Genomic DNA, 26,873 nt, shown 5'->3' with positions numbered 1-26,873 from the left:
ACACACTCACACACTCACTCACTCACTCACTCACTCACTCACACTCACTTTTGGCTCTTTTGTGTGCAGACATTAATCACAGTTGGGGTAATTTTGCCAAAACAGCATGTGGTAAACAGTGACACACACACACACACTCAGAGTCATCAGGCAGGGTGTGGTACTCACCAATTAAACATACCAACGTTGCAGCAGTGAAAGACAATAGCTGAACTAGGATAACAGGTTGCTTGTGTCGGTATATCTCCTGAAATCAGTGCAAAGTCTCCTTTTCCATCATGATCTTCAACTATTAAATACTATCATCAAAATCATCTCGTCCTTGTCCTGAACCTAAAATCTCCCTATCTTAAAGAGATTACCATGCTATCAACAGACTAAACTAATCTCTGACTCATCTTTCTCCATCTGTCTCAGATCAAATATCTGGTAGGAATATATACAAAGAGCAGCTGAATGGCTCTGAACTTTGTCTCACATACACTCACACATGTACATACTGTATACTACAGGTATAACATGCGTTTATTATCTTGGCAAAGTTGAGGTGAAGGGTGTGGTGGGAAAATATCACCTGCAGAAACGTGGCAATCCGGTTATTCAAAGAGCATGTGCTCATATTAGCTCTAAGTAAAAGTAGCCATACAGCAACATAACAGAATGTAAAGTGTGATAGAATATCAACAGTGAAAGTCCTCTAAGTGCAGAAGTTGTAAATGTGTACACAGGGAACTGGACCTGCTGTCTCCTGGAGACATGTTGGTGAAACGTCTTTTAAGAAACACGAGCAAGTCCAGTTCCCTGTGTTCACCTGCATGACCTGGATAAGTGAAAACCTTCACAGTATACACTTGTATACTGTATGTTGATTTATACTGCAAAATATGGTTCCTGTGGTTACACTGTTGTATACAGTTGTATGCACTAGTGTAGGCAGATTATATATTTTGTTGATTTAAATTTTTTTTTAATAAGTATTAGAAACCTCTAAAGCAAACCGACACGAAAATGAGCGTTTCTTCAAACATTAATGAATAGTAACATTATAACATTATAGTAACATCAAAAATGATGATACATTGTTTTATTTTAGAATATGAAAAACAAAATTGCATCTGTCAAATAAATCCAGCTGAGAAAATTGTATTATCCAAAAACTGAGGCTTAGATTAAGATTCCTCTTTATGGTCCCACACACAGCATGCAACATGCAAACATGGGGACATTTGACCTCTGTATTTAACACAGCACACACGGAACACAATCCACACAGTGACCACACAAAGTTGCATCTGTCAAATAAATCCAGCTGAGAAAATTGTATTACCCAAAAACTGAGTCTACATACAGTAGTTATAAATGTTCCAGCTCCAGTTAGGAACTTTGAGAATGTGTCTTTTCTTACATTATCTACACTGTTCACTGTCATAGAGGCCTGTCTGTGTCTGTGTCTGTGGCTGTGTCTGTGACAGGCAGCAGGGGAGCAGAGGAAGTGCCACACAACGATGAGCGGCTGCAGGGAACCGTGAGTCGATCCCATAGACTGTCTATGAAGAGGTTGATCCTCTGTTGTGCGGATGTTAAACACCATCTCAGCATGCGACACTTATTTCACACGTTACTTTGCAGACATTACACATTTTTGTGTATGTTGCACACTTGACTGCACACCTTAACCTCGGTGCGCGCGTGTCTGTGCGCATGCGTGCGTGCCTGTGTGTGTGCGTGTGTGCCTGTGTGTGTGCGTGTGTTTGTGCGCGTGCGCAGCTCTGCTCCACCCCCTCCCCCCCACACCTGCCTGTGAACTCTGCCGGCCCCACCCACAGTGGTCCCACCTCTGCGGGGCGCGGTCCCGGGAGGGTGGAGCTCGCCGCCGCTCCTGTAGGAACATTGAATCAATCCACACACTAGACACGTCCGCCGCGATCACTGCGCACTAGAGGAGCCGCGATCACTGCGCACTAGAGGAGCCGCGCTTTGTTCTTATCTCTGTTACCTCTCGGTCACCGGTCCCATCGACCCCTCCCTGGGCTCTCTCTCGCCGCGGAAGATGACGGCTGTGGAGCCGCTGAGATCGGCGATGACCATCGGGAGCGTGGAGGACACGTCGCTCGCGCTTCCCTCCGACAACAAGCTGCGCTCGGGACAGCAGCGCGTGCTCGATCAGGTGCACACCATCAAGAGGGGCAAGTCCAAAACCTGGAAGAACGGTCAGCTGTCTCCACCACCTACAGGTAAACCTCTCTGAACCTCCCAGGGTGGAACTGGACTGCATGGTGTCTCTCTGTGTTGCTTTCTGCTGCTTCTACTCTGAGAGTTCAGTGTGAGAGGATGACGTCCTCAGGGGAGAAACCCAGGCGCAGGTGGGGAGCTGTTTATAAGTTTCTTTTTTGTCACCTAACTGACCTTAGAATACAGACGTGTGAAACATGTTCCACGGCTGCTGCTGCTGGAACCACAGAGATGAGTTCTGTTGGTGAGATTCATTGCTCATTATTGTCAGACACATGTTCTGCTCACCCAGGCGGAGGAATGCAGCCCTTGGGCTTGCAACATCCCACACACACATTTTTAAAAATTAAAATTTCAAGTCTGTCAAAACAATCCCAACTATTGCTGCAAGAGGGATTAGGACCAGATCCACCAAAATATTTAACTCTTGTGAAATGTGTGCAGCTCCTCTGGTTGAGTTGCAATATACTGTGCATGGTTGTTAAATGGCACCATTGGAGTAAATGGCTTACTATTAGTTCAGTTCATAATCTGCAAAGAAGGTTGCCTGTGAAATATGTTTAAAAGTTGTCTCTCTTCAAATTATTGCCTTCTACAGAGAAAAGTGTGGCCTATATGAGATCACTCAGCCCAAAGCCGACCACCTATGTTCCAATATCACTTTTCCCTTCCTGATACTAATTCTGGTACCTGGACTGGAGTTCTGGTCCGATACCAGTGCATTTAAAAAATAACATCTTATACAACATATTTTAATAGCCTCACTAACCCTGTATGGGAGTTATGATGCTGTCAGTGCTGGATGTCCTGGATCAGGTTAAACCTTATAAAAAAACGTTTCTAATGGTTCTTATGATGGTTCACTTCTTCTTCGCTGCTCTGAAAACAGTAGACCACTGGTCAGTGACCAGTGCAGCACAGCAGCAAGTGATTTCCGGATCGGAACAATACACCTTGTCCGACCCAGCTTTTTGGCATCAGTGATATTTCCGATGCAGGTATCGGTATCAGAACATCTCTAGTGAAAAAAGTACGCAAATAAAACCTTCAAAAAAATGCTTTATCATATTTGCTGCAAATATAACAATTGAAACAGATTTTCCTTTAACTATTTATTTGTGATTCTGTCAAGCTGACAAGAAAAGGCTTCAAAAGTGTAAGTATAAATCCTGGCTGGGAATACTTGGCTCGGGGTAAATATCTATAAAACACATTGCAGTCGATAAACACTGAATAATCACAAAAATAGCCTTTCAAGCCCTTGAGCTTATCCAGCTGAGGCAAAGACATAGTTTCAGAAACACATACATTAATTATTTTGTTCAGAAAATCTTGTTGCAGCAACAAACGATTCTCAGTTATTTGGACACTCAGCACTGTGGAACGCCGAGGAGGTTAGAGGATATCATTCTGCAGTTTCTGCTGCTGCTCCAACACAATGGAGGAGAACTGTTTTTGTGTGTGCTGCACAGAGAGTGGAGGGTTGGAGAGAAAAATCATTATAGTTAAAACAAAAGGTGGGACGCTGTAGTCAAAGTCAATGAAGCAGGCCTACTAGAAATCAGTTTGCTCTTATTCTTTATTATTCTTATTCTTCTCATTAATCTTTTAGTTTCTAGTTCATCTTCAATGTGCAATAAGGTGATACATTTCTACCACAGCACTCGTCTCTATGAAGAAAAAGCAGTGAGGTCTGGGAATTATCCAGAGTAACAGGTTTATTGTTTCTGCAAAGATAAGGGCAGAGGAACGGCAAAATTAAATTAAAACAATCTGCTCGGAGGCAAAGAGAAAAGAAAAACACTGCAGGTGTATTTATGATTTAGATGAACTGAGCTGTGACTGACTGTGGGAGACACTCTCACCCTGATGATTATGTCACTGTTATGACTTCGATAATCCTATAATGGTGAAGTCTGTCCTTACATTTGGCACCATGTGGCAGTGAGGCTTCACATTCACATGATTCATCTGATGAGACAGGCAGGGCGAAGGTGCTGAAACATGCTTCTTCATGACGGGTGGATTTTCCTGAGCTCATGCTTGAAGCCTGCGGACTGTGACTGATGTGATGTCATGTCTGTCTGACTTAAGGAATGGCAGTCATGCATTTCCAATTTTTAAATGTGCCATTCTTTAAGTCAGACATTTGGATTTGGCTGTTTATTTCTATATAATAATAATATATAGATACATCACTTTCTTTAATTGCGGTCTTTAAATCCCTCTTTAATTTGTCCTCTTTTATATAATTTAATTACTTTTATTAGAGGCTGATTTGTCCACCATACACCAAGGAAGCAGACTATTTACCCAGTGACACACACCAGAGTCTGATTCCTCTGTAAGTGATGAAGGGCCAATGTTCGGTATCACATTTTTTTTCTACCAGTTTTTTTTAGGTTAATTCTTTATTTCAGGACGAATGCAATGTTACTACAAGGGACGCAGATATAACCATAAACACGTGGATAGATATAACAAATAATAACGTACTTCTCATGACCACACTGAATTTTCAATCTGATGAAATTGTGCTGCCCACATTAAGTGGCTAAATTCCAACCACACCCTCGTTTTGTCTTGCCAGCGTGTTTGAAGCTCCCGGGTTTTATCACCATTTGAATGTCCACCTGACATTAATCATAAACAGGCCTAACCCTTGTAAAACAACTCTCTGAACGTCTGTCTTGCATCCTTCATTGCCTCTGTGCCCCTCTGTTGTTCGTTTCGCTTTTTCTCACACTTCTCCTCTTTCACCAGGCCAGACCCTGCAGACAAATTCCGAGTTTGAAACGTTCAAGTTTGATCCATCCAAAGCAAATGGCACCTTCCACCGCAGCAGCTCCGCCATGTCAGCAGGCCTCAACAAAGCGGTAATTGTTCCTCATGTAACTGCACAGTGTGTTATTGTATAAAGATGATCATAGTGGAAATTCCTTTCACAGACTCTGCAGAAAAAGACCATGTCATGGTTTTTCACCATAATAACAGATAATTCACATAAATATGTACCTGCATTAATGTTTGTGCATAAAAAAAGCTGTGTCTTGTTTGGTTATACAGATTAAGCTTCTTAAAGCAAACTAAGAGCTGCATTACCATGTGATGATAACACAACTAAGACTAACTATTAAATAATTATGACTAATTATGCATAAAGTTCAAGGGAAATTTGTGTTTTTGTTGCTTAATGAGATTGGAAACAACAACAAAGTCTTTAACCAGAGGCTCACTATTGAACATTTGTTTGGTTATTTCACACAAATACCCAGATATAAAAATTACAAATTGTGGTTGTACAAGGAGTTATGTGCAGGACTATTTCCTGGTTGGTTGCAGTGAATTGACTGAACGAGCGAAAGAAATAGACTGGCACATGTTGCTTCGAACTGGAAGTGGACAAAGCCATGCTTGCTGTTTCACCCTATTTCCAGTCTTCATGCTAAGCTAAGTTAAAGGTTGAGTGTGTAGAATTTAGTGACATCTAGTGGTGAAGTTGGATGTTGCAGCTTAATACCCCACACCTCACCCTCCCCTTCCAAACATTGAAGAGGACCTGTAGCCTTCAGTTGTTATAAAAACTCAAAAGGTGTTTGTTTTGTCCTGTTTGGGCTACTGTAAAAACATGGTGGCCTCCGTAGAGAGGACCCGCTCCGATGTAAATATGTTTTTAAATATAAAGGGCCTATTTTAAGGTAACAAAAACAACAATTTGTACAATTTAGATGAAACACACTAGGATTACTTTATATTGAATTTCTGCCAAAATCTTACACACTGGAGCTTTTACTAGCGTCTGGCTGGAGCCTCATATTGAATCTACACATTAGAACAGTATCAGTCTTCTCTTGTCCAGGAAACAAAGCTGCACTTGGCAAAAACAATTCTTTCAAGACAGCATAAAACAGTCACACATGCTTTAAAAATGCTGACATCACTTCCTGATAGTTGAGGAAACTGAACTGTGAGCAGTTTATTTTTTCACACAGTGTTTACAGTGAGTTTACATGTCGCTCATCATGAGTGATTTATGGCATTGCTCAGGGAAACCTTACACCATAATGATGCTGGTCGAACTCGTGGTGGAAGATGTACACACACATTCATCTGTCGCGTGCTGATGCTTTGGGAAAATGTCAGTTAAGATACTGCACATTGTTTTTACTCAGTATCACAATTCTTGATCAAATTATGATTTGACAATAAGTTTGTGTGGGATGTTTTCCCTTATGTCATGTTGTTCCTACGTGGCTGTAAATATTTAATGTCTGTGAGCAGCTCAATCCCTGAACCACTTATTAATGTGTTTTCACCTTTTTCAAACATACACAGAAAAATACTTTTGTGTAACTTTGGTATCTCACAACCACGCGTGTGTGAATTACTCATTTTGGGTCTGAAAATATTTGTTTGTTTTGTTAGTGTTGGCTTTAATTCTTGTCTCGTCGTTAAGAGTCAAGTTGAGTTCAACTTGTTTGTACGGGACCAAACTCAAATTCCACACAGGATTAATGCTCTGCTGCGGCCTGACCTACTGACGATCAGTTGAGGCATGTCTAGGGAGTGTGGTGATGAATTCTTACAAATGAATGTTCATAATCATCACTCCTTGCGTATCTGTCACCTCCTCTTTTATAATGTGTGTGTTGATTCTGTCACCTTATCTGAATGTCACAGGCAAAAATACATTTTAAATGAATTTCATTTGCACGGTAAACAATGAATTGCGCAGCCAATAACCTCATATCCTGTCCATGTTCATAGCCACAGTCGTGACGTCTCTCCCCATTGATTTACAGTGGCCACTTTATTAGGTACACCTGTACAAACAACTATAATCTACTACCTTTAACCATGACCTCAATAATAAACCTATAATTGAAGGTAGATATTTCTGACAATGTTATGGTGATCTGAACATTATAAACTTTGTAAAGATGCAATTGATGCCAGAGCTTTTATATTAGACAAATGTCTGAAATCTATCGATCTGTATTTATTTATTTATGCAGCATCCTGCAGCCGATTCAGTTTCGGTTGATATTCTAATTTTAATTTAGAGACACCAGAAGCTTGTTGCTTGCTTATGTCGACTTTTTTTTTTCTTCCTGCTAAGTCCTGCTTTCATGGAAGAACATGACTCACAGTTTATCTGACTAGTGAAGCTGCACTTAAAATATAAACCAGATGTTAGAAACAAGAATCTGCAAGCAATCCAGTCCTGGGCTGCTGGTGCTGCTTGAGTCAGACATGACTTTGGGTTTCTTCATCGATAGAGAAAAAGGTTCCACATTTGATGGGTTGATGATGTTTTTAGGCTCATTATAGATGTCTGCTGTCAGTTTGCCTCCTTCCTTCAGAACATTTTTTGGAAGTACACAAGTATACACTGCTCTTAAATACAATTGCTGACTGTAAATTCATATTTTACTATATGTTCTCTTATCAGACGTCTGTGCTGCTTGTATTTGCTCTGCTGAATTTGTATCCGCCCTTCTCTTCCAGTGCAGACACTGGTGTATGAGAGGCCCTGGTGGCTCAGTCCCTTTCTACCCAAATGACAGGATGCAGAAAGCTGCACTTTGAGAGTAAACCCGCTGCCAGCTCTAATCAAGCATGTTGTTGACTGATCTGACCTCCATCATGCTTCTGCTGCTTAGTAGCTGGGCTCAAATATAGCTGGTAACCAAGCAACCAGTCCAGCTTGAAACAGAAGGGGAGTCGGTACACAGACAGAGGACAGGGTCGTTTAAACAAATACTGTGTGTGTATGTGGCATTGGCTAATTTTGTGGACAAATTTCAGAATAAAAACCACTTATTTGAGGACTGCTTGTCCAAATGGGGACTAAAGCTGTCTGTGGTTGTGGTTAGTGTTTTAGTTAATTTAAAGTTAGGAAACGATGAATGCACATCAAAATGTCTACATGTCAGATGCTGGGATTAACTGAGGGAAAATTGTTGTGAGTTGATGTTTATGATTTTCTTGGGAGCAGGAAAGAGGGAAGCTTTTTCTTTATCAGCATGGTGCACACTTCCTTCCTTACTAGCACTAGTGAAACACCAGTGGGAAGGTTTTTCTCTAACAAAAATCAGATTTTACTTTAATCATTTCAACAGAAACTAGTAGGAAACAAAGGTTTAAAGGTGTGTTAGATTTAGGTGAAAGGGATCTATTGGCAGAAATTTAATGTAGAATAATCCTCAAGATGTTTTCACTAGTTTGTTTCCTCTAAATTGTATGAACTGTAGTTTTCTTTACCCCAGAAAAGACCCTTTGTGTTTGGCTATGAAGGCTGCCACAGATTCTTTTTCATGTCTGGAAGAGGAGGGTGAAGTGAGGGGTGTTCAGCTGCAACATGCAATTTCAACACTAGATATCACTGAATTCTACACACTGTACCTTTAACTTTGAAAATGACTCATAGGTAAAGCATCAGCAGGACATGTTCTGTCAGTTTTCTCAGGTGATGCCAAGTTTCTTCCTTGAATACTTTGAACTGTGTGTTTTGTACACTCACACCCACACACACACTCACACCCACACCCACACACACACACACACACACACACACACACACACACACACACACACACACACACACACACACATATAAAGCTAAAAAAGCGAAGGCAAAGTAATTGATATAATAAAAATACGTTATTACAATAGATTAAGTTGTTTAGTGACATCAGGATGTGAATGTCAGACGACTTGAACAGACAAAGCTTCTCTGTGAGAAAGTGCCCAACAGTGCCAGCAGTCTCATAACACACACAGCGTGAGTGAGTCTCCAGTGACGGATAATGTTACCTTGGTTTGTGCGATTGTTCGGTGCATTCTGCTACACTCAATGAGTGAGAGGGGGGGAAAGGAAAGAGGGAAAAACGAGGAATGCAGGCTTTGTTTCAGGTCAGATTCCTCCATCTTGCTTAACAGGGGGTGTTTTTGAAATCTGTTCTCATAAGAAGTGGGTTACCTTCTTTCTTCTTGACCTGGACTGTTGCCAGAGAGAAGCCTCAGGGTAAAGCTGTATTTTAGCAGTGACGCCTAATCTAAGTTTCAGTTTTCCACGACCGGTCCAGGTGGATATTTTTCTATGTGTATTTTTCAATAAAGGTCTGTGTCTCATTCTCTGGAGAACTTTGAGTGAAACGTTTCATGTGATCTACTCTGAACCTCACTGTCTTTCTCTTTAGATGAACTATCAGAAGAGTCGCTCCCTGTCCACTAAAATCACAAGAGGAAGATATCAAAGCACCTCTAGCGGATGGGAACAGCATATTAGAGGCTCCAGCTGGGGTGCCGGTGGGCTGAAAACCAGTCACAGTGACCCCTCCTTGGTTCCTCAATTTTCTGCTGCACCTGCACCTGTCATGGTGAGCAGTTGTTCTCATTCTTTAAACCCACAATCTCACTGAAGCCCCTAAAAAAAAAACATAATGTAAGCAAAAAAACTACAATTATTCCATGGTACCAGCTAATCATTATGTGAATTGCTCTTTATTCAGAGAGCAAAGGGGCAGACAGGCCTGAGCCAGCACTCCATCCATAATCAATACAATAGACACAGCACCTACTCCATGACCAACGGCACTCAGATGACTAACAGCCAGGCACGCATTGTCCAGCAACCCTCTTCCCACACTGAGGGCAAGATGGGAACCATGAAAGCATCCAGGATGGATCTACAGCAGTCAGCGTGAGCTCACCCCCCTTGTACCTTGTTTTCAAATCTGTCTGTTGAACATATATCTTGGGGACTGTTCATCTTATCGGCTTCACACTTGGAATGTGTATTGTTAAGAATGGAGCCCGGGAAGGGACAAGGAGATAAAAAAGTATTGGGGGTAGAAAAAAAAATACTTTTGCGAGATTTTGCACCGATCTTTATTTAGTACTTCCATGTTTTTCAATGTAGCAAAGAAAGTGCAATGTCAAATTTAGTGCGACTTAGACAAGTGATGCGTTCAATATCAATCAACTTTGAATAAACAGACAACCAGTGCATTTATAACAAGAGTAATGGATTCTCCAGTTTCGGGGTCTGTGTACTGAGTCGAGCTTCACTCAACTTTGAATAAACAGGTGAGTAGCTCTTTGTGCAGCAGTGGTGGTGCAGCTTCAGGATTCTGTGGTCTGAGTCCTGCAGCCAGTCTTCACTTGCCATGGCTCAATTACTGCAGGTCACTTTTACAGTTTCACAAAGAACGCTGCAACCAGCAGTCTTGTACATATATTGAAAAATGTGTCCTACTTTAACTTAAAGGATACATATTCTGCTCATATTCAAGTTTTCGATTTTAGTTCGGGTTGTCTTACACGCTCTCATGTTCAGAAAATGCATTCCTTTCCTCATACTGTCCACTGCTGCAGCTCTGATTTGCTAGCTGGCCCACTGTGTTGTGATTGGTCAACCACTTCCAGCGCGCATAGGAAATGTTTGGCTCCGCTCTCACTTTAACTGGCTTTGTTAGGGGGTGTGCCAGGCAAGCCACTCTGCATGCATTATGCAAATGTGGGGTAGTATTGGCCAAAATGCTGATGAGTCTTTTCAGGAGCAGAGTCGAAATAGAAACTGTCGGGAAGAGGAGCTCTCTCTGTCACTTTGTGACTGTTTTTACATTCACAAAGAGCCTCTAATACACTAGATGAAAGGGAAGTAATATGTCTCCTTTAAATCCATTTTGTTTACCAAACTTACGATTAAATTCAATTAAATATGTAATTTCTGTTTCTCCAGTGTGAACAGTGGGATTAACTTATCAGAGCTGACCCTGAAGGAGGCTGTAGAGTATCTGTCTCACCCTGAAGAGAATTTCCAGATGTGCGGAGCCACCTTCATCCAACACGCCGCCTTCAAAGAGGAGCATGCCAAACAGCAGGTCTGTGCACAAATATACTATAAACACCTCAGACGCGTCCTTTAAACGCGTCCTTTAAACACGTCCTTTAAACACGTCAATAATGTTTAGTGTGAAGGTTGTCTTATAGATGACTGTAGAGATACAAACAGAGGAGTGCTAAGTGAGGACATTTTTGTGAACTGCCTTGAGGGAAAGGGCGGAGAAAGCAATTTATTAGTTCAGTTTGTAACTTTCACTGTTGTTGACGCCACGCCTCATCCATCCCCTCCTCGTTTCTGTGTTGCAGGTTTTCCAACTAGGGGGTATCCCTCTTCTCGTGACCCTGCTGCGGAGCCCCAACCCTGGGGTGAGCCAGGCTGCTGCTGCTGCCCTGAGGAACCTGGTGTTTAAGGATCAGAGCAACAAGCTGGAGGTTCAACACTGTGGTGGTATAGGCAAGGCCCTGCAGCTACTGAAGGAGACAGATTCTACTGAGACTCAGAAACAAATCACAGGTAGGACGTCAAAGATGCCCTATCCCCAAACTGAGAGGAGAAAATCTCACATACACTGAGCAGTAATATGTGCTTTACAACACGATGCCTTTTTATAGAATGTGTATATATATATAGTATAAAATAATAGGACAGACCAGGTCACCAGGGCAAATATATACATAATATACATGCACAAACTTGGTTTGCATTATGTTAAGGATGAATTTATCATACAGAGTACACAGAAAAAGTATATAAAATATATTCTACTCATCCTTCTCTTCCCAGATGTACATGTTACTTGCAAAAGAGAAAACTAAAATTGAGTAACAAGGAATTGGAATAATAATAATAAAGGGAAGTAAGGTTGTAAAGGCTATATATGTACTAATATTCATTGCCACTACATTTCACACTAGTACCAGCCTCTCGAACCATTCCTTCCCCTTGTGGTCTTCACAAGATGCTGCCTGTACAGTCTGTGGGTGTTGCAAAGCCCAATGAAAGAGCCCCCCAAACACCCAGAGCCACAGCTGACCTAGAATCTCACTCAGTAGACTGCAAACCTCAGCCAGGCCGACAGTCTCCGAATTAAAGCACAATTCATTAGATTTAAACATTCATTGCACCATATTACACACACTATGAAAACCAGTCCCCCTAAACATGCCAGTGCTGTCTCTAGCGCTGTATGGAGATAATATGCAGCTGTGGTGTTTTTAAAGCACTGTGCAGGAGACTGGTGTGTTTACTGTGTTTTGTCCCCTGAAGACATCCCAACGTGGAGAAGTTTACCTCAGAATGAGGTTAGCATGACTGAGTGCAGATTTGAGCTGGAGTCATCTCGCTTTTAAATCGCGGAAAGGGCCAACAGATTCACAGGATGCACCAACATGAACGTGCGCCCGGGACGGTTACCAAAACATTACAACACACACAGTGGGAATGTGACTTCACTCTCTCAGGACATCATTACTCCACTACGTCTTTACATAGAAAATAGCTGTTGGTTGTCATAACAATGTTAACAATCTCACACATTTACCCTTTAGACCGCTTGAAATGTTTTATTATCCCAAACAGGACATCTGAATTAGAATAATAACGAATAGAATAAACGATGTTTAGGTAAACCACATAATATTTGTCTCAATGGTATTATATTCAAATGTATGTGCTAATAGTGCTGACCATTTTCTCCAGCATTTCCAAAATGTATCAAAACAGAATAAAATCAAAATTTACATTTGTAGGAAAAAATCTATGTTTTGACCAACTACATTTGTCTTTTAATTTGTAGGCCTGCTATGGAACCTGTCGTCTGCCGATGAGATGAAGGGAGAACTCACAGCGACTGCACTGCCCGCCTTGACTGAGAATGTGGTGGTGCCGTTAACATGCTGGTCGGACGACAGCGCCAACAACAACATTCACCCCGATGTCTTCTACAACACCACGGGATGCCTGCGGTGAGAACATTTCAAGGATACCTTTATATGGATGATTTTCATGTGCCTGATCCCGATGATGAAGATAGCGTACGGTGCAAGGTGCTCCTTGTTTCCATGCAGAGTTAAACGAATGTCTGAATGATTTTGTTAGGAACCTGAGCTGTGGTCAGCTGAGGGAGAGACACGCAATGAGAGATTGCAGTGGCCTCATCGACTCCCTCATGAGTTACATCCAGTCCTGTGTTGCGGAGGATAACCCTGATGACAAGGTAACAACTCCAAACACGCAGTGGCACCACCTCTTTCATTTACATCAACATAACCCACCCACCTCTAATTTGTAAATGGAAACCGTTAGTAGCATTATATTATTATTATTATTATTATCATCATAGCACCATCGCTCATTTGACCTCCTTTATCAAACTTCCTGACAAAAAACTATTGAGTTATCAGAGTTCATTTTTTATGTACACAGAAATAATTGTCTGTTGGCTTTTTAACTCCTCCCCTGCCCTCGCACCATCGGTTCAACTGACGATGTTGAGTAGAATTGGAACAATTCATCAATTAGTGATCATAAGATGACCAACTTATTGTCAAGTAATTAGAAACTTTAATATTTGAGTTACTAAGTCTCATAAGCTAATCTTTTTTAGATGTATTGTTTTTTCTATGTTTTATATCACTGTAAACTGACTATAGTAGGATTCCTCACTACTGGTTGGACAAAGCAGGCAACTCTATGACCTTTGGTTGAGAAAATTGTGCATTTTTCCCTATTTCTAGATATTGCAGAAGTTGCAGTATTGATATCAGTACATTTCTTTTAGATACTTGAAGTTAAAACATCATTAATCTAATAGTTGCACTGCTGATCTTGTAATCAAGTATTATCTTTTTCTATACTAGGCCAAATCATTGTTTTTCTCCTCTCTCAGGATGTTTTTGTTTTTGTCTACCTTGGTCTCACTGAATTGTGCACAGATGAGAAGAGCTATGTTGTAGTCATGCTGCCGTGTACTCGTAGTTCCTGTATAACACATGTGTGACGCTAAATATCTTTAAGCGCACGTACACACATACAGAACAATTGAGCGAACACTCACATGCATCCTCAGAGCCACAGTGTGTATATAATTAGTGTGCCCTCTCTTCAGTGGAAATTTGGGGTGTGGATGTGTATTTACTTCCATGTCTGTGCTGGCACTGTTTACACAGGCCTCTTTTAATGAAGGAGCTGAGTGGGATTGTCAGTTGTATAAGAGACTGAGACATAAAATGCTTTGTTTGTTTGATGTCAGGTTTGTAGATGTGACACATTAGCTTCTTGTAGTAAACTAACACGTGTCACTGGCTTTTTAATTTAGGATCAGTATCAAGATTCTAATCAGAATTAAAAGCTATTGGGTGCATGTCCTTGTTAAATATGTCGTGACATGTTATGTATACAAACGTCAGTGTATGTTTGAATAGTGGATGACTCTATTTTATGTGTCTATTGTTGTTTTAATGTGGTAGAATACATTTATATCATTATAGCTTACAACAAGCAAGTGTTTCATGGGTAAAAGCTTTGAGAAAATTAAGCAGAGGTTTGAATCGAAGGTGTTCAGTTCAGTTTTAAGCGCCGAACCCAATAGTTCCCAATGAGTAAGCACTTTGGGCGACTTTGGGGAGAAAAAACGACCTCATTAATTGAATCTGGAAGAATCTGGAAGAACCAGACTCAATGTGGGCGGCCATCTGCCTTGACGAGATGGGATGAGCGGAGAAAAAAGGGGAAGAGAAGGAGAGAGATGCATTGCATGGACTTACAATTAGTGCATTCAACATCTATGAGGGGCCATTTAGGGGTTCAGTATCTTGCCCAAGAACACTTTGGCAGGAAGATGAGGAAGACTGCGGGTCGAACCACTGACCTTCTGGTTTGAGGACAAACACTTGACCCCTCAGCCACAGCCGCCCATAGTTAATAACCTCTCTGTTCTTCTCCTCTAGTCTGTGGAGAACTGTGCATGCATCCTCCACAACTTGACCTACCAACTGGAGTCGGAGTCCCCAAAAGCCTTTAGCAGGTACTATCCTCAAAACCTGGGCCAGTTCGAGGGTGAGAAAAGCCCCACAATGGGATGTTTCAGCCCCAGGAGCAGCAAGCTTCAAAAGGAGGTGAGCACCAACCAGCATGCACACCTCCATCCAGCTTTGCAATCTGAACCCCACTAACAGTCTCCTGTCTTCCCGTCTCCTCAGTTTTTGTTTGATGTGGATCAGGCCTTGCCAGAGGTAAGCCCCCCTTCAGGCGAAAACGTCCTGAGCCATCCCAAAACCATGAAAACCTACCTGTCCCTTTTGGGCTCGTCCCGGAACGACGCCACCCTGGAGGCCACCTGCGGTGCCCTGCAGAACCTCACAGCCAACCGGGGGATGGTGAGTGCAAAGAAGACAATTATGAGGCCTAACTTTGTGCGTTTTGCTAGCGAACATTCAAGATCATCTCAGATTGATTTAGGAGAGACGAAAAGCCCCAGAGGCAGAGAGGTGGTGGGATTAATGACACAACAGCTTTGTATCCCTGGATTCAGTGGTAATTGTTGAACGAACGATCTTCAAAAAAGGGAAATCTGTAACAATGCTGCCACCAAATTATTACAAAGTTAAATATAGGATAAATATTTACATCTAGAGTTATTAAGGAGATTACAACCTCTTCTTTCCTTCTTTGTTCTGCTGTTGTTTCAGGGCTCCATGGGTGTGACCAGGATTCTGATTCACAAGTTGAGCGCTCTGCTGCACATTTCTCCTCTGTTGAAGTCGCCTAACGATACCCTGCAGAAGACCGCCATGGCCCTGCTGAGTAACATGTCTCGGACCTGCAGTGTGCAGCCCGCCATGGGTACGGAGATACACGAGACGTTGATAATACCAGTTGCATCCTTACAAAATGTAGTTGTAGTCTGTATAAATCAGATCTTACTGTTACTATTTCTTCTCTGTAGCAAAGCAGATTCTGCCGGAGCTCACCAGGCTCCTCTCCTCTGGCCCCCGAGAAATGGGAAAAAGCGATGATACCATATCAGCAGCTTGCGGCACAGCTTGGTCTCTGATGATGGCAGAACCTGAGGTCGGCAAGAAGGTCATTAATAATCTACTGGTGACATCACTGGCTGACATCAGCGAGAATGGGTGAGTTTTTATTTATTCTTCAGCTTTTATATTTGTGACAAACTTAGATGCATTTCACTGACTCATGTAAACGGTTTTGAACTATCTCTCTAACTGAAAAGGGGATGTATAAATAAAGTTGTTTTACTTCACATAAGTTTTATCTGTGTATATTTTGAGATCCGCAAATTGAGTCCAGCTCTTTTCTTTTCAACCACTCAAAGTGGTCAGGGTTTAGTATCTTGCCCAGGGGCTCTAAGACACGCAGACTACTGGAGTCAGGGATTAAACCGCTGACCTTCCATTTAGCGGACAACCAATTGCTACCTGCTCAACCACATCCACTTTTTTTGTCTGGAATTTTGTTTGTTTTGCTCACACAACTGACAAAAATAAATAGGATGAACCAGGTGACGTACTGTGACTTCAGTCTTCTACAGCAGCCACAGCAGGTTCGCTTCTGAGCCGGCCCTTTGCAGCATGTCTTCCTCGCTCTCTCTGCTCCTTTAAAGCTTAGATCCTGATCGATAAATAGTATCTAAAACATATCTGCTATTGGACTCTTTGAAGCCTTTTCACTGCTGGGAACATTTATAACCAATAAAGCAAATTAAATAACATTCACCTCCACTGTATTTGTATCCAGGAACATTTCATAAAACCAAACCTGTCCTTGTGGGAACATACAGCTGAGATTAAGTGAGGCAAATAGTTTCTATTTCATAATTTGGGTAAATCATCTCTTCAGGGGAGTTTAATCCACTTCAAAATATTCACAAATAACAGAGCATATATGAAGCAAATACACAGTAAGTCACTGTCTAGTGTAACATCACAACTGCAGCAATTTGCTGTCAAGGTTTTTTTTTTTTTAGCACAAACAGCCTCTCAGTAAAACTTGAAGTTATGCAAAGTGTCTAAAATACCTGAAGTGCAGGTGATATTTTTAGTGCCTATTTGCTTCCACAAATCTTTCATGTTTTATAACTGCTCTTTATTTGTCTTGTGCTGCAAACCTTTTCTCACTGTCCTCTGCCCTCGTCCCAGGTCTCTCCCCAAAAGCAGCAAAGCCGCCTCGCTGCTGCTCTACAACTTGTGGAACGAGAAGAATTTTCAGGGTGTCTTGAAGAAGGTAAATTAGTCTGAGGTAATATGCAGAAATGTGCAGTTGACAGTGATAAAACCCAGGAGGTTACATCTTAGTGCGTCAGGCTTGTGCTGCATTGCACAAACACCGGGAGGGCCACGCAGAATAGGTTAGGTGTGTGTTATTACTCCTCTGGCTCACACACACACTTTCCCTTCCCTCCTGCCACACCCAAGAGTTCTGTGAATACAGAAACAGTCACACTGGAATCTTGGCAGACGGGTTTTCAGCATGCGCTGTCTATTTCTGCACAAGTAACACATGGGAATGAGAAGAGAGATGGAGAGGAGTCCAAGACAGTGCGGGTTAGATGAGGGTGGACAGACTATGAGAGAATGTTGCCTAGAAACTTATACAAAGTATACAAGTGTGAGCAAATGTGCTTATCAGATGAACAGTAGCAATGATTAAACAGTGTTTCCTCTCACGATAAGTGCAAGGCTGCCTCATGTGTAGAAGTTGTGCGACGTCCTTCACTGATTCCTTTTCAACTCTCTGATCCACAGCTCAGTTTGGCCAAGTCACTTTTTGTCAATGAGAACACCAAAGCAGTGCACAGGTCGGTACAAGTCATCGACTGAGCATGACAGACTGGCAGCGGCACAGGGCTCTGGAGGTACGATCAGTTTCTGGCCACTTGTGACTCTGTGTAGTCAGGATTTAAACATTCAGGACAGATTGTATCAAACGGATTAAAACCTTTTCTCTGTGTCTCTCCTCTCTCTGTTCTTCCTTTTTGCTCATGTGTGTACCTGCAGATGGAAACCAGCATGTTAAGACACTGCTGCGGCCACACCCAATCAACAAGGAGAGTGAAATTCCTCTGATAATAGCTTTGCCGAAAGATCCAGTTAGCAGTCAATAGTATATTGTACATACTATAGAGACGAGTGAGCTTTCAATTTCATGAGTAATCCTGCGGTGTTGTATGTATTTAATTTTGAATATGTTTCTGTGTGTGTTTATATATGTATGGGTGAGTGTGTTTTTGGTAGGTTAAGTGTACTGAAAACTAGTTTTTACAGCCTGTGAGCCACAGTACACCAGATATTGTGGACAGACGACATTATCTTCAGTGAAATATTACTTATTCAGATTTATGAATTGCATAGCTATCAAATTTGTCTGTGCAGCAGACTAAGAGATAAAATATCTAAAGTGGCCTTGAGGACTGAGCAGCTGAAAATGAAAGTTATAAGAAAAACATGTGAGAAGCTGAGAAGACCAAAAAAGATTGTGTAATTTGTGATATTGCTGCTGTCATTGTCCACCCAAAGAGTGTTTTCTGTCAGTAACAATATCATAAAAACATCTGTGTTGTTCGTTTAGTATTTTTTGGAGTTAGAAGGTTGACGATGGTTTCATATGTTGAATGTACCTTTAGTATGTAAAAAACTGAGCAAACGCTCGGGTCAAGAAAGAGCCAGCACTTGGATTTTCACAAGAAACCAAAGAAATGCTTCATTGTTGGTCATGTTTTTTTTTTTTTTTGCTACTTCATTCGGTTGTCTACATTCAACCACCATGCTGAAAATCGTTTGAATAGTTTAACATTTTGGGAAACGCGTTTATGGAGCTACAGGCTGCTCCCTGTTTGCTTAGCTTAGAACAAAGACTGGAAACAGAGGGAAACAGCTAGCCTGATTCAGTCGAAAAGGAACAAAATGCAGCTGCACGCAACTGCAAAGCTTCCAAACTAACATGTTACATTTTGGTTGTTTAATCCAAACAAAATCCAGTTTTGATTATTATTATTTTATTTTTATTTTTTTTTACACATAAAAACAAACATTGCATAAGGAGTTAATGGAAATATGTAGCCATTGCAGACAGACTGTCGAGTCCCATCGTTTCCCAGTCTAAGCTCGAGCTGGTGGTAGCTACACATTTAGCATCTCATCTAAATTTCCACAAAAAACAAATGATCTCAAAATGTCAAACTGTTCCTTTACAGTCGAATACCTTGTGCCTTGTTGTATCATGTAGCTTTGTCATTAACTTACCCATTAAAAATGTATAAATCCTAGGCCGTTGTTTCTTTGGTCCGGTATTCTCTTTTCCTGCATAAACTAGAGCCAGAGGATGGTTGGAATATAATACATGACTGTATCACCCACACACTGGTGCACATACACTTTGATTCACTCTACACAAATTAAGTATTGAAATATTCAGCAATAAACTTGAAAATTATGAGTTTAAGCAGCAGCAATAGTCTTTGAACTGAACAGATAATAAAGGGGACGTGCCTCGGTTGACAGCTGCACATTATACTGAAACTGACGCTACGGGGTTTCTGCTCTCATCGCCTATCTACACATGGTCATGCTGAGGTTCACTCGCCTCTGGAAAGATTGATGGAGAAATGTTTGTGTGATATATGTGCATCATTGGCATTTACACAACTTCAGCCATGATGGAAGATACTGTTCATTTCTTAAGGATTTCTTAAACTCAACTTTCTTTTGAATTCCTGAAATAATTTAATTTAATTTTTTATTTGTATAGCGCCAAATCATAATATATATTATCTCAAGGCACTTTACATACAAACATATACACCTGCACAAAAAAGGTCTGAAACAGGAGGAAGCAAGTGACTGAAATGGTTTTATTTACACCATTAAACATCTAATTCACAGGATGAGAAAATAGTGGTGTGGAGTGTCTACAATGGGAACTGGTATTATTAGGGAGACAGGTGGGACTGGGTGTGGCACGAAAGCCAGGATTCTTTTTGAGCTGGTACAATAACGGCTCGTGGATTCACTGCTCACTCCTCATGTCAGCATTTATTTCCTAAGTCCTCTCTTGGTCCTCTTTGATCTGTTGAAAACAAAGACGACGAAGATGAGGAAGAGATCAGGCCAAACTTGTTTGTTCACATGAATTAAAACATTTAGCAGAATCCTCAATCATCCATTCCAAATTTCACAAGTCCCACGACACAGCGAGTGACGCATCAAAATGCTCCTATAGCATGTCTGGGTGTGCCAGCTGCACCGCCTGCCTGCCGCGCCCAGCTAGTCCAATCAGTGTTAAAAAATGCCTCCAGGGGTTTGATGAGCTTTGAAAGACAAATAAAATATTTTGCATTTAAATGCTGTTAATGTGTATAATGAGCCTGACAATTTAAGTAAGTAGTCTAACACTTTAATTAACTGAGAAAGAGGAGGACATCATGTAAGCTAAATAGTAGCCCATCTGTCTTCATCACTTTTGAGTGTTCCCTGGAAACACTTTAGTTGTATTGTGAGTATTTGTGTATTTGCTTGTGCTGTATTTGGTTGTGAATATTTGGTTGTGTTGAATATTTGGTTGTGTTAAGTTTTTAGGTGTGTTGTGAGTATATGGTTGTGTTATGGATTTTTACAGTGCGCTCGATTGTCTTTGTTTTACACAACCATTTGGATGAAAAATGACTCACAAAGTTTAAGCTTCTTTACAACTTAAATGTTGTAACTCTATGGAACTCACTTACCTTTTCATCGTGATTTAAAACATTGAGTAACCCTGTGTTTGAACACTAAATGGCGTTTTTGCAAAAATTGTCAGTCAGGATTCAGAGCAAGGTACAAACTTCACAAAATATTCACCATCTTTGTGTCAACTCTAACCTGAAAAAAACACACAATTCAATAATCAGGGGATTCTTTTAAAAACGTTAGGTTATGCAAACACCAATGAAGGAAGTTAACAAACTGGGTTTTCTCTTTTTCTCTGAGGCTGTTTGACTTGAAAGGTGGTAATGGAGTTTCTGGTATTTAGGGCTAAATGGCTAAAAGGGAATGCAGCTAGTGGATGACACAGGAGTTCTACAGAAATATAGGTCATGCTCACAACATTCTGGTTCAGGAGAGAATTCCCCTCCAGGACAGTTAAATTCCTTTCAAGGGACAGGAAGTTTGGTAAACAATATGTGAGAGTGGCGTGAAATGATTTGGAGTTCATTCTCACATTTTCTGATGATCGCTGACACGGTTCCTCAGCACGTTAATCTGGAACAAAGACAACACACCAATGTCACCGTAATGATGCTACATTAAGACATTAATACATCAAGGATGTGTGTTGTAAAACCTCTGCATACACACACCTCATATTTCTGACTGCCTAACTGATACTGCAGGTCGAACTTCTCTCCCTCCAGCTGATACATCCACTCCCACAGCTCATTGGCCTTGTCCCTGTGAGACAGAGACAAATGAGTTGTCATTTATTATCATTTCCATTTCCTGTTGTGTATCATAAAGACTGTCCCATACAAACATAACGAAATCCACATATTCTGCTCATACTTGAGTTTATCCTGGCTGAAGTTCTCGATGTCTAGAGATTTGCGCCTGTCACTTAGGATCTTCTTCTTCTTCTCTCTCTCAGTTTGCCTCTTGCCGCTCCGTTTCTCTGTCTGTGGGAAAGTGAAATAATTCAAGGCTCTAGTCTACATTCCTCACATTTACTACTTTAACTTCTTGGAAATGCCACAATAAATCACCCATTTGCTCACCAACTTCTGCATGTACCCTCCAAAGTGGAGGCTGGTGAGGGTTTTCTTCTTCTTGGCATCGTCCTCTGCTCTCTTCTTGGCCTCCTCCTCCTCTTTACGAGTTCTCTCATCCTGGAAAACATGGATTGAGAGAGAATAAATAAACCCAGGCAGCTGTAGTTTTATATTAAAGCAGCTGGAACAGGACTGTACCTCAAGACGCTTCTGTCGCTCTTTCTCTCGCTCGCTGCGGATTCTATGCTGCTCTGCTCTCTCAGAGCGGCGCTTTTCCTACACACCATGTTGAAACAGAGATTTAGCTTTATGTATATGTGAATCAGTTTGCAGGAGATCGATTAGAGCACAGGGCACTCACAATCCTCTCCTTGAGATGAATGAGCTCATCTTCCTCCTTCTTTCTGCTCTCAAAGTGAACCTCGATCAAAGTTTGAAGCTCCATCAGGTCCTTTTCCATCCTTTTACGATGTATATCCTTCAGAAAAAGAGATTTGGGCCTTTATTTCATTGTTTTCTACATTTCAAAAAGACAGGATACTGTATTTCCTATCGGTCTGATTCAGTAAAAAAGTACATCAGATAATATAAAGAAGGCCATTAGACAGATCTACCCCAGCCTGGTATGGACTGATGTTACATAATATACCTTGAGACAGAAACTTATACGCAAATTTTGTTCTGTATGATTGACTGTGTTGATTCCCAGTCACTCACGTCGAAATCCACTTTCTCCCCATCTGGGATCTTAGGAGGGATGAGGTTTGGCATCATGAAAGGCCTGGAGATGAGGGAACAAGATAGAGAGTGACAAATAAGTAAAAGTAACGAAGAGTAAGTAAGAAAGAAACTGGCTTGAAAAGCAATTTAAAAAGACAATGTCAATGCGACATCAAATGAGGAAAAAATAAAGCAGCAGCATCAGCAAATATGCAATATGCAAAACAAACATCCCTTTAGCGTTAGCGTGCACGTCTTTGTCTGTACATGTAGCAAATGCCCAGAAGCATTTTTTTATGTCTATATGTTGTTCGACACTTTGCTTGTATAGATGTTACTATTAAATGGTGATGATTATAAGCAATCTTAGGTTTTAACATCCCACATATTTATTGATTTATTATCAATTTATCTTTATTTATTTGCAAATGTATGAGTATAACCCATTTATATTCTAATGGCATTTCCAAACACTGAGGACTCATAATGGAAAAGTTATATATTAATTTGCAGGGGTTCATCCTAAGGCCAGGGTTACATTGACAGGGGGGTTGAATTTATAGTTGTCAGTCAGTCGAGGGTTAAATGGTAGATAAGAAGATTGATACCACCGTCATATCTGCATGATAGTTATTAATATAATTATCACTGGATTACCTGAAGAACCTTTGAAGAAATATGATATATGAAGAGTGTGTGTTTGTACAGCTATCTTTCTGAGGACCAGTTTTAGCCTTTAACCAATGGAGTGAGAACATTTGAGCCAATCGTCACTTTGTGACCCCCCATTTAATGCACTGTTTGGGGGTCAAGAATAGGTTTTGGGGTTAGGGTTAGAATTAAGTTTAGGTTAAGGGTTAGGGTTAGGCATTTAGTTTGGATGGTTAGGGTAAGGGGCTGGGGAATGCATTATGCCGATAAGATAGTTAAGATAGCTGTACAAACGTGTGTGTGTGTTTGTGTGTGTGTGTGTGTGTGTGTGTATCCACATCACTGAGTGTTACTCACTTGAATTTTGGTTTGGTTTCTTCTTCTGAAGAGACAAAAATTGAGAAGAGAAGACAGAGATGAGCTTTTCCAGACCACACGCACACACACAAACACACACACACACACACACACACACACACACACAGACACACACACCACTCAGTGCACGGGCCTAACAGCCAGAAATGTAATTTAGTTGGAAGTTGATCTGCTCATAATCCTCCAGGTTACTTCCAAGTTTCAGTTCCTGAGTTATGGCGTTAAATAATGGTCAGAGAAGTGTTTTTACTGAGCATTTTGAGTTTTGTATGAAATGTAATCACAAACAAATTTATGAATTAAGGGAGGTCCCAATTATGTGAGGTCACAGTGACTTTGGACTTTGTACCCATGTGATCCTTTCGTCCTAGTGAATGTTTGTTGCAAACCTGAAGTAAATACCACCATTCATTTTGGTACAGTTTAAAACAACATAGTTACCTTCTCCGTCTTCTGCTTCCCCGTCCTCATCTGAAACCAAAACAAGAGAAGTGTTTGTGAGTCTTTTGGCGCAGAGAAAATTATGTATCAGAGTGCATGAGTAGACAGTCACATATCATAAATAGCACTCCAGAGACATAAGAGAGGCTGTCTAGAGAAGCATGTCTGGGTGTGGCATCTGTGACCTCTGAATGACAGTCAACAAACAACAAAAGCATTAGTCCAAATTTGACAATAGCTGCAGGCTTTGTACTCGACTAGATGGCTAGCGGCTGTGTGGCCTGAGCAGACACTGCGCATATTCTGTTTGATTCATTACCTGACGACCCAAATGTGTCCGCAAAGTGTCAAGGTAACTTAATGTCTAAACGTGGCGGATTTATTGTGACAGCAGATTCTAACTTATGTGTACGAGTGTTGAGGAGCAATAAGAGGATCACTCTGACCCAGTGGCTATGTCTGGTATGACTCAGACAGACTCGGAGAGATGAAGAAAACATGTCAGAGATTATCAAGTTGCTGCAGACTGTCACATACCAAAGTGATGTGTGACTGAGTGAGCAGATACTCATCTGATGGGTAAAATTAATCATTGTCACTCTGCTGTCTGCGAACCCACATCACTTGAAAACTGTCTCACTGAGTAAACACTGACACAATAAGGCCACTGACTGGATGTCTGCTTTAAAAAACACGACCTGGCAGTGTTTTCCATTTCCAAACCCCTCACCTTGTTCTTCAGCAGCCTCCTCCTCCGCCTCCTCCTCCTCTTCTGCAGCAGGTTTGTCGACTTCCTGCATGGCCTCTGGCAGAGGGAGAAGTTGTATCAAGAGTTGTTTTTTCTTCTGTAGAAAATCTTTTTAGTCACACAGTGTGCAATTGACTCATTACCTTCAGGTTCATTATAAAAGGAATGTGAGGAATATGAAAAAACAGCCGCTAAACCGTGAATGTTTCTCTCTTTCCCCTCATTCCTGCTGTTGCAGGAGTTTATTTACAGTTTCTGAAGAGGTTGGTTTGGCTGATGGATGGACTCAGTGTCCCAGATTAGAATAAGTGTCCAAACCCCATGGAAAGCCTTGCAGTGAGATAGGTCAGAATGAGCTACCCTCCCCTGGTATTTAAAGCAGATAAGAAGCACTCAAATGCTTGTGGAGTGGTGTGTGTTTGTGTGTGTGTGTGTGTGTGTGTGTGTGTGTGTGTGTTGGGGGGGGGGGGGGGGGGGGGGGGGTTGACACAAAACTCTCTCAAGCAACTGTTTATCCATAAGTCCTTGAACAGTTGGGTCAATGTTTGGCAAAAAGAGAGAAGGAAAGCAAAGCTGGAAAGATCTATATATACTATATACACTATACAGTATATATGTCAGCATCAAGTGATACTTTTTGAAATATCTGCATTACTGTCAGCATAAAGAGGCTTTGTGGACATGCTATTTATCATAAATACAGAAATGCATAGTTACATGCCCAAATAAGTAAATACATACACATTATATAATAATAATAATAATAATAATGATAATAATAATAATAATAAATACTATCTTGCCATTTCTGTACATTTGTTTATTCTTCAGATTGTATTTAATCTAATATTATTCAATATTTTAGTTCTCTGTACATATAAGTCCATATTTTGAGCTCAAGTATTAGATCTCATTTATAGTTGTTTGGATCCTGAGATATTAGAACCCAGAATACTCTAATATATATTTTAATTTAAATTCATTACTCTGAGCAGTTACTGTGCATGTGTGTCATCACAATAAATGATTCCTAATAGAATGGAAAAAGCAACTCTTTGCCCTTGTGGTCATGTCTTAATTTCACCAAAATCAGCTGGACATTTACTGTCTATGGAGTATCTCCAAAAAATAGATTTTTCAGCGTAAAGCTAGCCGGTACCTTCCTCCTCCTCCTCCTCCTGCCACTCCTCCTGCTCCTCCTCCTGCTCCACCACCTCCTCCTCCTCTACCTCCTGCTCCTCTGCTGAGCAAAGCACAGGTGTGGTTAGTGCAGCCAGCAAAGCAGCCAGCAACAGTCATACACACAAACACAATGAAAGAAAAAAACACATCTTCCAAAGCTTAGTGGATCATAGATTGACTCATTCTCAGAGTAGATATCAGCCAAGTTGTTGCGGTTTAACCACCAACAGAGTGAGAGACAGAACAATGTCTCATGTCATTTGGTGTGACTGATCTATGACTAAAAAATTCATAGTTTGTTTATTAATGTCAGTGTTCAATTTTCCCTGAAGAGTTAACAACTAACCTTCAGCTGCCTCCTCTTCTGAATCACGCAGACAGAGAAATACACAAAGGAGGAATCAACACATATAATCACATAATGAGAAATGCAAACTGTAGCTGGTTTGTAATAGAACCTGGTTACACGCACACACACACGCACACTCACACGCTATAACACCACTAATGCCGATAATTGCAAGAAAAACAAGAACAAGAAGGTGACATCATCATAAGGACCATAAACAAATAACTCTTACATCCTGTGGATTTTCCCCCAAAATATCTAGTGACAGGAATCTTTGACTCAATAAGTTATATACACACTTTAAAAACATTATAACAACCTGCTAATTATGCATTGGTGTACAATGCTCAATCACATTGTATATACAACAGGACATTTTCACTTATGGGAGATACAACTGAGAAAGTGCTGTTATATTCCTTTTACTGCTGTTTGTGGTATATTAGTAGCATCTTCCAATAATAAACTCTGGATTATTCAGTTTAAACATTAAATTATAACACTCAGATATGTGATGATGCCAGTGAGTCATGATTGGAGTTCTTACCTTCCACCTCCCTGT

At 40.9% G+C, this 26,873-nt stretch overlaps 2 protein-coding genes across 3 annotated transcripts; one reads left to right on the top strand and one right to left on the bottom strand.

Annotated features, from left to right (window-relative positions):
* The first annotated feature begins 1,867 nt into the window (after positions 1-1,867).
* Positions 1,868-19,367, top strand: LOC109635264 (plakophilin-1). Its single transcript, XM_020096339.2, has 15 exons — positions 1,868-2,234; positions 4,996-5,108; positions 9,435-9,614; positions 9,747-9,937; positions 10,979-11,120; positions 11,389-11,596; positions 12,879-13,047; positions 13,181-13,298; positions 15,031-15,198; positions 15,283-15,459; positions 15,772-15,925; positions 16,029-16,215; positions 17,242-17,326; positions 17,848-17,957; positions 18,100-19,367. The coding sequence occupies exons 1-14, from the start codon at positions 2,051-2,053 to the stop codon at positions 17,920-17,922; spliced, it is 2,151 nt and encodes a 716-aa protein (XP_019951898.2). The 5' UTR covers positions 1,868-2,050; the 3' UTR covers positions 17,923-17,957; positions 18,100-19,367.
* tnnt2a (troponin T type 2a (cardiac)) lies at positions 19,126-26,369 on the bottom strand. 2 transcript variants are annotated; one of them, XM_069526984.1, is made up of 12 exons: positions 26,309-26,369; positions 24,763-24,837; positions 24,033-24,062; positions 23,571-23,595; positions 22,560-22,623; positions 22,204-22,320; positions 22,041-22,118; positions 21,849-21,959; positions 21,640-21,749; positions 21,438-21,528; positions 21,299-21,339; positions 19,126-20,167 (listed from the first exon to the last, which is right to left on the bottom strand). In XM_069526984.1, the coding sequence occupies exons 2-12, from the start codon at positions 24,830-24,832 to the stop codon at positions 20,134-20,136; spliced, it is 771 nt and encodes a 256-aa protein (XP_069383085.1). In that variant the 5' UTR covers positions 24,833-24,837; positions 26,309-26,369; the 3' UTR covers positions 19,126-20,133. The 2 variants fall into 2 exon arrangements, with proteins under 2 accessions (XP_069383085.1, XP_069383086.1); XM_069526985.1 differs by lacking the exon at positions 26,309-26,369 and adding an exon at positions 25,940-26,004.
* Positions 26,370-26,873: the final 504 nt, after the last annotated feature.

Source organism: Paralichthys olivaceus, chromosome 6, assembly GCF_024713975.1.
Source record: "Paralichthys olivaceus isolate ysfri-2021 chromosome 6, ASM2471397v2, whole genome shotgun sequence".
NCBI lineage: Eukaryota > Metazoa > Chordata > Actinopteri > Pleuronectiformes > Paralichthyidae > Paralichthys > Paralichthys olivaceus.
Note: the sequence above shows the minus strand (reverse complement) of the source record. Positions and strands in the feature narration are given on the sequence as shown.

What these genes read in the sequence shown, in the direction of transcription:
- LOC109635264 (XM_020096339.2), top strand. Translation starts at nt 2,051, where the DNA reads ATGACGGCTGTGGAGCCGCTGAGATCGGCGATGACCATCGGGAGCGTG. An exon ending in TCACAGCCAACCGGGGGATG is followed by an intron (nt 15,460 to 15,771) that starts GTGAGTGCAAAG and finishes CTGTTGTTTCAG; the next exon opens with GGCTCCATGGGTGTGACCAG. An exon ending in TTCAGGGTGTCTTGAAGAAG is followed by an intron (nt 17,327 to 17,847) that starts GTAAATTAGTCT and finishes TCTGATCCACAG; the next exon opens with CTCAGTTTGGCCAAGTCACT.
- tnnt2a (XM_069526984.1), bottom strand. Translation starts at nt 24,832, where the DNA reads ATGCAGGAAGTCGACAAACCTGCTGCAGAAGAGGAGGAGGAGGCGGAG. An exon ending in GAAACCAAACCAAAATTCAA is followed by an intron (nt 22,624 to 23,570) that starts GTGAGTAACACT and finishes CCTCATCTCCAG; the next exon opens with GCCTTTCATGATGCCAAACC. An exon ending in GTCAGCGATCATCAGAAAAT is followed by an intron (nt 20,168 to 21,298) that starts GTGAGAATGAAC and finishes TGTTTTCAACAG; the next exon opens with ATCAAAGAGGACCAAGAGAG.